Here is a 12,179-nt window from a genome sequence, read left to right as displayed (position 1 = left end):
GTGTGTGTGTGTGTGTGTGTGTGTGCATGCATGCGTGCATCTGTTTGAGGGAGAAATACTTCAGACCGGTGGGGCTGGGAGGTCCTAACCTGAAGTGCTGGATATTGTTCCGCTACTTCCTGCCCTTAAGCCTTGACCTGGAGAACCCGAGCCGAAGGGCCTTTTGTTTGACTGACCCTGAACCTCTCCTGTGCTCCTCCCTGAACAGCTCACGTCCTCCTTCTTTCTTCTTGTCTTCTCTACCCCCTCTCTCTCTCTCTCCTTGAACCTCAAACGTACACTAATGCCAAACTCTTGGAATCGATCATCAAAGAGACCACCAGAGCGCCCTCATACAAACACACACATACATTCCTGTTATGTTGCCATAGCAGCAGAGAGCCCTGATAGCCTGGTGCTTTGAACCTGTGTGCGAGTAGGTCATTCTCACCTTTAGGGGTCTGCTGAGACAGATTGGATATGACACTGAGAAAGGTTAATGTATGGTTAGAAGCCTCAAATGTCTAAGGAGAAGATATCATGTATTATACACTGTCACGATCAGCACTGAGAGAATAGACACAGCGATGTGGGAAAAACACATGGACACATTAGCATGGCAACCACCTGCCATTTCACTGAGTCCGTGTTGACCAGATCTGAGGCAGATTGAGCCACCGTGCAAGCAAAAATGAAGTCTTTTGTTATCCCGTGGAGAGCCTACAGCTCATTGACGTAAGAAAGGTAATACATTCATGGTGATAGACTTGCATGCGTAGAGGAATTGTAAGCACAAGACGCACACGCATAAAAACATTAAAGCTAGATGGTATTTTAGGAGCTTAGTCCACTTAAACTAACATGCTTGCCATAGCTGTGCTATTTTGGATTACATACAGCTGCCAGACAGAAAGAGAGAGCAAGGAAGACATTTACAGGTAGCCTGACTGGTTAGATCACAAAGAGAGGGATGTCTTTGTGTTTTGTAGCTCAACGTGAGAGGATAATGCGAGTTAACGTAACACAATTAGCATGCAGTACAATCTTGATCCCCGTTGAAAGACGGTTCAAAAGATGAGAGAAATTTCCTTCATGCTTCAGCAGGGAAGGAAACCTTGTGATAGGTCACAGCAGCACAGGGTTTCCCTCAGCACCTTTGGTCATTAGTTGCCCCATTCAGCCTCTCCCAGTTACATCATCTGGTATATGGACTGCTTCTTATATAGTGCTTTTCTACTCTACTGGAGCACACAGAGATCTTTATACAACATAGCAACATTCACACACATTCATCTATCGGAAAGCAACCTGGTGTTCAATATTTTGCCCAGACTGCAGACTGGAGCAGCAAGGACCTGAACTACCAGCCCTCCAATTAGTAGATGACCTGCTCTACCTGCTGAGCTACAGCCACTCTCTACTCAGAAAAACGCACACATCTCTGACAGATGATCATGTATCAAAGCCTTCCTGCAAATAAGATATTATCAGTGCATCTTTTTAACATGAGAGGAAAACCAAGAAGCAATATTTTAGCGCGGATCAGCTGTGTGCGTGGGTGGATGCAGGCTGCAGGTAGCTCGCTGGTGACACTACCCTCCTCTCTTACAGGCTGGTTGCATTTAAAAATCATCAGTTCACTTTGTTTGACAGGTTGTTGACTAGATATGGTTCACGGAGCAGGCAGACACAAGGCAGATGTTTCATGCAGATGATAAAAATGAATTAATTTCAGATGGAAGTATCATGTGGGCATTATTTTTTTTCTATCGCTTAGACCTGTAATAACCTCACTGTGACTTTTACACACCTTTCATTTTCTTGTGGGCACTAAACACAATTTGCCGTCTGCCGTGTTGTGTCTTTGGCTGGATTAAAAGACTAGCTAATAAAAAATAGGTTACACTATACACAACATATGTAGAAGTACTGACAAGATATTCCAAGTATCTTTAAGTGCAGTTAAAAACCCACCCACAACCTCGTCTGTCGCAAGAAAACAATTAGACATATGAAACAGAGATCAGGTAGTATCAAACACGCAAAACCAGTTTCAGTCTGAAAGAATGGTATAAGCTGAGTCACTGAATCAAAAAAATAAGGCACCTGTTTTGGGCGTTGGAGGTCAGAAATATGTGGAACTTTACTCATATAGAGCACAAACAGTCCTGAGTTCCTCGTCTCTGTCACATCATAGAAACTTATCAGGGTGTAGGAATTATTCAGATCCCCGAGAATAAAGCCAGAACAGCTCATTAAGAGTCCCGCGTTGAGGAGCTTTGTTTCAGCAAAAGTAATGAGCAACAGAACTGGAATAACTCATTATGCAGACGTGTAAAAAAAAGTGATCCATTGTGATTCACATGAAAGACACCGAATTACTGCCCGTAATCACAGCGATTACAAAGTGAGACTTTCATCGTTGTTTATGGCTCCCATTGGTTCCACTGCCAGTCAAATTGCCTCAATAAAATGGATTTCTGCGTTTCCATGACACGAAACAGGCGTGTCGAGGCTGAGACGCTGGCCCCAGTGTTAACTGATCTGCCTCCAGTAATCGTGTTGTGTGCAGGCATGTGAACAGATAAGACTAAGGGTGGAGGGTGAAACATCACCTGTACCCTGTTTGTATGTAGAATTTCTTTTTTTTCCTACACTTTATTTCAGACAGAGTGTTTAGCCACCACAGGTTTTAAAACAGATTCAGGTCTGTGTTGTTGCTCCTGACAGACTCCAAACTGCAGCTATGACCTTTCACCTCATTTTTCAGGGAGCCGAGTGTACGTGTATTTATCCACAGGGACTGATCAAGAGTCAGAGCAGGAACAATTTCACTTCAAGTCAGAAAGACACTGTACACGTGAACATAGCCAAATCTGTTTTTTTCCCATACAGTACTCTGTGGTACATTGTGTTATTCTTTTAATCCATGATTATATAACATGCCTGCAATGTTTCTTTAGGCTATTGAGTTATTTCTTAAGAGCATTGCTTCCCAGATGTATTAAACGACCCTCCCTGTGTTTTTTGTTGCATTTGTTCAGTTCACTTGCTGACTTTCTTGAGAGAACAAGCAAGACGGATTAGGCAAGCAGGTATCTCCTTTATAGGGCGTCCTCAGAGGCAAGTCGGTACTTGAACAACAGGCCATCGTTGCGCATGTCAGCCAAGGAGGAATGCTCAAGATCTGTCGGTATGCAGCCAGGCAATTATTCTCATATACGTCAGTTGTTAAGTGCCTTCAGAGACAAGCCTATAATTTCCCAATTACTAACCCTCATTGGAATTACTTCGACGCATCTGTGTTTATCCTGAAGCTGTTGATCTCTTTTTGAACCACAACCTGTGGGACACACACATAACCTCATGGAAAAATCAATAATTGAACAACTTTCCAGGAAGGGTTGACCTTTGACATTTAAGTTCAGGAAGTTAATAAAGGAAGAAGATGAAAGATAAGCAGATTTGAATGTTGTTGAGTGAGTCATTAATAGTTAATTTCAAAAAGAGCTCCTAAAGGGGATATGATGCTTCATTTACTATTATTTAGAGCAATTAAAAAAACAGATGTGCGAGACGTAATGTTCCACCTCACTGTTACTGTCAGTGAGGCGAAACATGGCGGAGCATTTAGATTTATGGAAATGATCACCCTCTCCATTGTCTGCATTCTGACACGCACAGATACGTTGGCAGTTTGAATTTTGTGGTTATTGAATAGCTCCTATTGAGAAATGCACCCTTTAGAAACCAAAGACGGTTTGGCTGAGCAAGCTGGAAGGATGAAACTGAGGCAGGAAGGCAGTGTCACACAGCAGGTTCCTAAAAAACTACTTCTGGTAAAACAGCACAGAGAGGGAAGCTGACTCAATGCACAGTCAGTAAACATTACACTCCCTTATGGAAACATGACAGATTAGCCACACAGGGTGGCCAAATTTTTCCTGCAATACTTAAAGGGAAACAATATATTCTAGGTAATCATAAAAAAGTGACTCACCCTTCATATGCGGGTGAATTACATATGCCTCAGCAGGTTTCACACTTAGTCTCATGCGAAAGAAGACAGGATGATAAAATATTTACATAAGACAGGCCTGACAAAATATTGACTTAGCAAATTTCTTGTATGTAAAATCGATTACCATTCAGGCAGTGTTCTTAAAGCATGTAATCTTTACTGACTGCGTCATTTATGCAGCTGTCATGTGGCTGCTTCTTCTTCATTTTCATATGTGGCAGCATTGTGCATCTTTACTGTATTACTTTTTTTGGCAGTCCGTCCAACACATAACAGGAACACGCTAAACCCAGGTTCACTGTGTCTCAGTGTGTTTATATGATACTACTTCACGTCCTTTACTTTCTAATCTTTTGGACTTCTTGTGCATTTTCACTGTTCCTCTGTCTAGTTTTAAGATCATCTCTAACAGTCATTACACTGCTGTAAGTTGTCACATTTGCATGTTTCACATCATCAAACAATATTAAACAGAGATGACCCGAGCGGTTAAACACTTTATTTGGAAAACTGAGTTCAGTTTCACTAACCACATCAAGGCCTGATTACTAGCAGACCTGTTGAATCAAGAACTCTCTGAACCTGAATCAGATAAAGTGAAGTAGGCGAAAAGATCTCAAAAATTAGCACATCATGCCCTGATTTAAAAAAGAAAAGAAAAGAAAAAGAAATGAGAAACAAATTAATTGAAATCTATCACTTTGGAAAATGTTACAAAGGTTTGTTTAAGGCTTTGGGTCTCCAGTGAACCACGGTGAGAACCATTATACACAAATAAAGAAAAATCAGAACAGTGGTGAACCTCTTCAAGAGTGTCTGGCTGACCAAAATCACTCCAAGAGCGCATCAACAACTCTTCCAGAAGGTCACAAAAGAACTCAGAACAACATCTAAAGACCCGCAGGCCTCACTTGTCTCAGTTTCTGTTATGTAAAATTGATTACTATTCTAGTGCATGTCAGTTATGAAATGAGTAGGCTGTGTTCTCTCAGCCAGTGTTGTTAAAGCATGTAATCTTTACTGACTGTGTCCTTTATAAAGCCATCGTGTGGCTTCTTCTTCTTCAATTTATGTTGATCTCTTCTTAAACCACAAGATTTCCATCATCTAAAGACCTTAAGACTTCACTTACCTCAGTTAAGGTCAGAGTTCAAGATTTAATAATAAGAAAGAGACTGGACAAAAATGGTATCCATGGGAGAGGTCCGAGGAAAAATTCACCGCTGACCAAAAAGAACACAAGGGGAACCATCATGATGTTTGCCAACAAACATATTGATGGTTCCCAAGACTTTTGGACCTACTCTGTGGACGGATGAGACACAAACTGAAGTTTCTGGAAGATTGAGTCCCATTTCATCTGTTGTAAAACTGTATCATATCATTAGTCAAACATGGTTCTGGTAGTGTGATGGTCTGGGGCTGCCATAGTTGAAGGAACTATGAATTCTGCTCTCCAGAAAATCCTGAAAGAGAATCTCTGCTCATCGGTTCACACCTTGAAACTCAAGTACACTTGGGTTATTTAGCAGGACAATGATTCAAAACAGCAACACAGCAGTCCATCTCTGAATATTTTTTTTAAAAAGGGGAAGGGGGAGGGGGGTGAGTGGCCCATTACGATGCTTTCGCACTTACTCAAACGGGCTGTTCATGCTCAAAAACCCTCCAATGAGTCTGATCAATTCTACAAAGATGAGTGGGCCAAAAAGATGTGAAAGACTCATTGCCAGTTATCACAGTTCTTGCTGTGAAAGTTATTGCTGACACAACCAGTTATTAGGTTTATGGGGCCAGGTTAGTTTGGATACCTTTTTTTCTCTTAATAAATTTGTTTGTTGATCTAAAACATGTACGGGTGATAAATGTGAAGAAAAGAGACAGACAAGACAGACAGAAAGACACACACTGTAAGAAAGAATGAAATCTGTGAAATCAGCAAAAGGGAGAATACTATTTCACAGCTGTGGTAATTAAAACAACCGCAAAATAAGGAGAAATAGAAATGTTTTGGTTTGTGGGTTTAGAATATAGCTCCAAAACTCACTACAGCAACCTACCAAAGCACTTTTCATATAGTATATAGTTTTTTTTACCTAAACCATGGGGGCATTTCACCCCCATGTCATACTGTGTATGGTTGTGTGTGTGTGTGACAAATAAAAATTGAATTTGAATTTAAACCATTAATCTACTTGTTTTACTTGGAATGGATACATGTAAATTATTTAATTATTTTTCCATCAAAGAGCTGCAATTAACTTTAACAGTATGTTAATGCTTGTTTGTTTTTAGAAACCTACTTCCGGGGTCGCTGAGGTTTCCCCACACTCTCATGCTGCGTTTCCGGCCCCGCCTCCCTTCGAGCCGAAGCCCAGCCTTCCTTTGAGGAGACCCCGCCTCTGACAGGTTACGGGGGCGGGGCCAGGTTGTGCAAAGATGGGAGAGAGGGCAGTCAGTTAGAGCGTCTCTCGCCACAGCTGTGCGTTCCTCTCTTCTGTTCTCAGTCGCCTTTTCCTATCCGGCAGAAGGATACAAAGAAAGGGAGACACCATGAAATAGAGACGTAGTATGAACGCGTCGGGGACAACAGAAGGACGAGAGCAACCGAACCGGACAACAGTCTAGCCCCGGACACGGATACTATTATCCCCGGAGCTTCTCCGATGAGTGCACTGGATTTTACCCACCAAAGAGCGTCGAGACCGGGGGGGAGTGGGGAGGACATTATCGCGCAGGTAGGGTTTTGTCGCCTCGGTGTGAGAGACCCGGGGCTCTGCGGGCTGTCCTGTGGGGAAGCTGGGCATGCTGCAGTGCTTCTCTGTGTGTTTCTCTCACACGGACAGCCCGCAGAGCCCCTGGTCTGCTGATCAAGTGTTTCTGCTTAAAGAACGACGAGAGCTGCCGTTTGTGTAGCGGAGCGCTGAAACAAGTCTCCGGGGTGTCCCGCTTATCTTTTGTCGCTGCTCGGCATTTGCGGTGCCGTGTGTGTCTCTGTGTGTATATATGGGACTGTGTGTGTATTTGTCAGCTGTAAAGCGTACGTGCAAAGTTGCTCGAGCAGCGACGTGTGAGCGGCACGTAGACGGCAGGGGCCGCGTATCGGACTCCCGTGATCAAAATACACCGTCCCGGGAGAGGGAGGTTTTGTTACAATTGATGATTTTATCGCTCCCGTTCGGATACGCAGCTGTAATTGCAGGAATGACGTTAGCAGCACACCAAAGAAAGGCACAAGAAGGAGGAGGAGGAAAAAGCATAAGACACTGCAATTATATGTTCTCGTTTTTTTTTTTATGATTAATCTGAGGCTGGAGCCCAAGTTCCCTGCTGTAGGATTAGGTAATATTTTTCCGCTTCAGTTGGCCTGTTGACTGCACTAAGCTGCTTCACTAACGAGACTCTGTATAACAGGCTGTTCCTGTAATATTCCTATAAGGACGGGTTTATAATGACCGCAGATGATGATGATGATGGTGGTGTAACATGTGCTGGGTCATTCTGGGACCAGAGCAGTTTTGGTCTGCGGAGGGAGGGGGGTGAACTGGTTTCGTTTCGGTATATAGAGGGTGAGGGTTTTCCTTTCCAGGAAAGAAAAGATGAGTTTATGATATGGGCTAATACCTCGTCCGAGCGACACAGACTATTAATCATTTCTTTATGCGCTAGGATGACTTCACCTTGGAAACTAGGCTTAAAGGATTATAGGTGTTGTCTTTGATGACTACCTCTTTCTCTTCTCTTTCTCCTTCTCCCAGGACTGACGGGCTTTCACAGAGGCTCATGGACAAAACTTTGCACATTCTCCAGAAATCCACAGATGGTGTGCCGACCGGGATCACCCTGGATGTGAGTTTGAATATGGACGAAGGGGAAGATTTCACGGAGCAACAGATTGTGGGGCTCTCGGACAAAATACCTTTGGTGAAACCTTATTTCAAGAAGAAACAAAGGAAATTGGATGCCAAATGCCTCCACCGAGCCCTGGAGGATCCTATACTGACTACTTTGCTGAGCACAGATACGCTGGTCTCCGGGGATGGGGTGTTTGTTCCCCGGAACCAGCCGGGCCGGACTCCGGGGAATTTGTGCGCAGCGGCTGTAGTGAAACAGAACTGCCTGGGCCAGGTGTGCCTCAAAGACCGGGGCACCGCTGACAATGCCACCGCTGGGGCCGGTGTGCCTGGGTTGATCACCCAGGACGTTGATGTGGAAATAGCCGATACTACTACGGAGCTGGATGAGACTGTTCGGCGAGGGGAGCGACCTAAGATCAGCGATTCTTCCCCCGACTGCTTCCAGCTGAAACCGGGCCTCAGGGAGTCTGGTAGCGCGGTGACAATAACAGCTCCCAGCAGGGATATACCTCCCATAGTTGCACCCCAGGTTCCTCCACACCAGGAGGGGGCAATCAAAAGCAACGACCTCCTAACCTCTGGGGCAACAAATCCTCCAGTCAAAGACTGCACTGGAATCTCGGACCCCCTCCTCCTGCAGCCTGACAAAGGAGTGCTATTTCAGGACAAAAGTGAAGAGGCCTCACTGGATCTGGTTTTTGAGCTGCTCACTCAGCTCCAATATCACACACACCAGTCAGACTCAGTGGACATTTGTGTGGATTTCCTCCAAGGACTGTGCGTTTATGGCAATGACTGTGCCCACCACCACACCGTCCTGCCCTACCACTGGCAGATCCGCAAGAGCAGCAGCCAGACCTGGCAGAGCATAGCAGATGACTCCCAGGAACAGCTGGAGAGACTGTACTGCAACCCTGACAATGAGCAAGTCAGGCTAAAGTATCAGTAAGTATCCCGCTGTAGTGTTTACTGCAACCTGTACTCTGTGTTAATCAGTAGCATGTGTGCTACAAACTCCCTGGTTAGATACAGGACCCCTGCTACAGAGGGAAGCAGCATCAAAGTATTTCTGTTTTGTTTTTGGGTTTTTTTGGTTGGATCTTTGCCATCTGTGTCTGTGGGTGATGGGACAATTCACTTTGCATTCAGTCAATTGAAAGTAGGAAGTGAAACCACAATTCATGCCCCAAGAGTATCACCCTTCAGCATTTCTCTTTATTCCTGACAATTGTTTTCATATAAATTATAATATTTCCAATATAAGTGGACAATTAAACCGTTTCAAGTTTTAACCCAAATCCTCATTCTGTATAAGCGGGGCTGAAATTGGAGAATACTGCCACCACCCCAGTCCATTTGGTGTTGAACATGCTGCTGAAAGGACTGTGTGTTAGATCGATGGGTATTTGTGACATAGCAACAATGGTGCAGTAATCTGATAGGCTGCATGCAAGTGATAGTCTAAGCCACTTCTGGTTCAGAGTGTTGGAAACTGTAGACCTGAGTTTCCTCTTTGGTTTTGCCACTGGTGACAAACTGAAAACACTGCACAGCTGTTCTGTACATACGTGGATGATGGACTGCAGACAAGTGACTGCTCCTCCCAATGCTGACTGTTGCTTTCACAGCTTTATAATGCACATGGTCCGTGTGTCCTTCTAGTTAATGTGTCACCTGCATTTACTGTATCTCTTTATTTGAACAGCTATCACACCCTTGTGTAGGCATGGCCCTGATATCGGTTATCTATTTCCTGCACTTCCCTTCTTCCAAACCCAGATCTGTGATTGGCCAGAAAGCCGTCAAAAGCGAGGCTTTTTCTTTTCTTTCTTTTTTTTTTTTTATAGCACTCGATGCAGAAAGCCGTGAACTTGCGTGACCCCCAGCTGCCTTGTGCGGTCAGTGACACAAACGCACTTGGCAGCTTCTCTTCTTCCCTCGGTCATAAGCGTGCGTGTCACTGTGTACACTCGCACCCACACTCACACACGCACTGCTTGGCACGCAAACACTCGCACGAATAAACTGCACAGAGAAGCAAAGTGACTCGCAGTGCTCTCACGCTCGCCTTTTAGCAGACGGAGATAAACGTCTTTTTCTCCCTCGCCCCCATTGGGGTGACACAAAGGAGCATCTACTGCTTCCTGTGAAACTGTACTGTATGCAAGTACATTCACACTGTCACACACACAAAGGGTACTTGTACACATGTTTGACCCTAAGCTTTCAATCTCTTCTGCAGTGTTTGCGAGTTAGAGGCCTCCCCTCATTTTCATGTCATAATGTGGATCTAATTACAAGTGCACTTTATGTCAGTATAGTGTAATCTTAAGGCATTAACCCTATCCACACCCCCACTCACATTTAAAGCCCTTTAAGCACCTATGTGTTTTTCTTTCTTTTTTATGCTTTTGTGGACGCTGCTCTCACACTCTCACACACACACACACACACACACACACACACACACACACACACACACACAGGTTTTGAGGTGTGCACCAACTTTTGTGTGTGTGTGTTTGACTTGTTGACTCATGTTTTCAGCTGAAACTATGCAAAGAGCATATTGCTCCACAAACAGGATATGCACCTGGTGGTGTCAACCCAGATTCTTCAGAGGCCTTTTGAGTGTGTCTCATACAGTAAGACAGGACCATCTGGCTCACTTGACTGAATCTGCAGTGGCAACCAGAAACGACAGAAACTTTTTACCAGCACATTTTCAATGTGTATATGTGGAAGTTCTGTATCATATGAATAATCCTGTAATGACTGTTTTTGTTTTTCTTTACATAAAAAAAAACTTTGAGGCATTTCAGTCAGTTTTCTTTTTTAGTCTGATGCTGGTGTATCTTCTGATGACTGGAGTTTTGTTAAAAGCTAATTTATTAATATATCTTTGCCATTTTTTAAGTGAATATACCCAAGTAGCAGAGGATACATTTTTAGTTTGGCTAAAAAGGAATTCTCCAACCCTGACCCTTAAAACAGGTTTGACTGTTTGTGGATGGTTGAATGAAAACACAACGTAAAACATTTTCACATGATCCCAGATAAGTCATTTTCTTGCGTGTTTAGCTTTTTATCGGCAAGAAGTAAACAGTGGCCAGTTTCTGGGTTTTTGGTTTTTTGGGGTTTTTTTTGTTTTGTTTTGATCTTTTTATTTTTCTAAGATGGGCCATTATAGATTTTATTTACACCACAGGTAAGGACCGTAAATAAGCTCGTCTCTGGCAGATTCGATTATGTGCACTATGGGCAAACTTTAATATCGGTCGGGGGCTCTGAAAGCGGAGCAGCCTGCCGAGTGATGACACACAAACTGGGGGAAAGTCGGTTAGCCGTGCAGCGTCGACACAAATCAGCTCATTCAGCCAAAAGCTTTGTGTAGCATTGGGTGTGTGTGAGAGCTCTTTTGATCGTCTTTCTTTAGAGATGCAACCCAGCTTGTCTTTTCATGCACGCAAGCAGCCACACGCACACACAGGGTGGAAGGCGTCACCGTGGTTACGGCAGCCAAATGATAACATCGTTAGCAGTATAAAGAGGAGCAGATGACTTAACAAGCTCTGTCGTCGGTATGGAGACACAGGCCCATTCGGCCTTTGGCCGCGCGCGCGTGTGTGGCAGGAAAGAAAATGCACGACTGCTTTTGTATATCTCCATCTGATTATGTTTTGCATGGCCTACTACAGGGCGTGTGTGTGTGTGTTCTGTGCTGAGCTGTTCGTGTGTGTGTGTGTGTGTGTGTGTGTGTGTGTGTGTGTGTGTGTGTGTGTGTGTGTGTGTGATCCATAACACAGGTTAATCCCATCCATATGATAAGCAGGAATGGAAGTCCGGTTAATCCGTCTTGGTCATGAACTCAGCAGTGAGGAGGAATGTCACAGTCATCGCTTCTAAAACTTATACTGTAATAATCCTGCACCGTACAGTTGTTCGTGTGTGTGTGTGTGTGTGTGTGTGTGTGTGTGTGTGTGTGTGAGAGAGTGAGGAATAGTGTTCACTTTACAAGCTGATTGTGTGACAACTGTTACTTACAACAAAATACAAACTTTTTCCTGTAATATCTGTTTAAGGAGGAACTTTAGCACTTGACATCTTGCTGTGTGTGTGCGCGCGTGTGTGTGTGCGCGCGCGTGTGTGCGCGCACACACACACGCGCACACACACACACTGTAGTAGATGGGCTAAAATAAACATGCTATTTGAAAGCTGTTTCAAACTGATGTTCACTCCTGGCATATATGAATATATGAATACACTCTCTCTCTCTGTCTCTCTCACACACACACATACACACACACACGCGTGCACAC

At 44.1% G+C, this 12,179-nt stretch overlaps 1 protein-coding gene across 1 annotated transcript in view; it reads left to right on the top strand.

Moving 5' to 3' along the window:
- Positions 1 to 6,399: 6,399 nt before the first annotated feature.
- tiparp (TCDD-inducible poly(ADP-ribose) polymerase) overlaps positions 6,400 to 12,179 on the top strand; it is a 19,991-nt gene continuing 14,211 nt past the window's right edge. Inside the window, exons 1-2 of the mRNA XM_005720555.2 lie at positions 6,400 to 6,738; positions 7,759 to 8,802. Of these exons, the coding sequence (XP_005720612.1) occupies positions 7,784 to 8,802 (1,019 nt within the window). The 5' untranslated portion in view covers positions 6,400 to 6,738; positions 7,759 to 7,783. The remainder of the gene's footprint in view (positions 6,739 to 7,758; positions 8,803 to 12,179) is intronic.

Source organism: Pundamilia nyererei, unplaced genomic scaffold (genome assembly GCF_000239375.1).
Source record: "Pundamilia nyererei isolate P.nyererei 1_Seehausen unplaced genomic scaffold, PunNye1.0 scaffold00003, whole genome shotgun sequence".
Taxonomy (NCBI): domain Eukaryota; kingdom Metazoa; phylum Chordata; class Actinopteri; order Cichliformes; family Cichlidae; genus Pundamilia; species Pundamilia nyererei.
The sequence above is the reverse complement of the archived record's forward strand: the minus strand, read 5'-3'. Positions and strand labels throughout refer to the sequence as shown.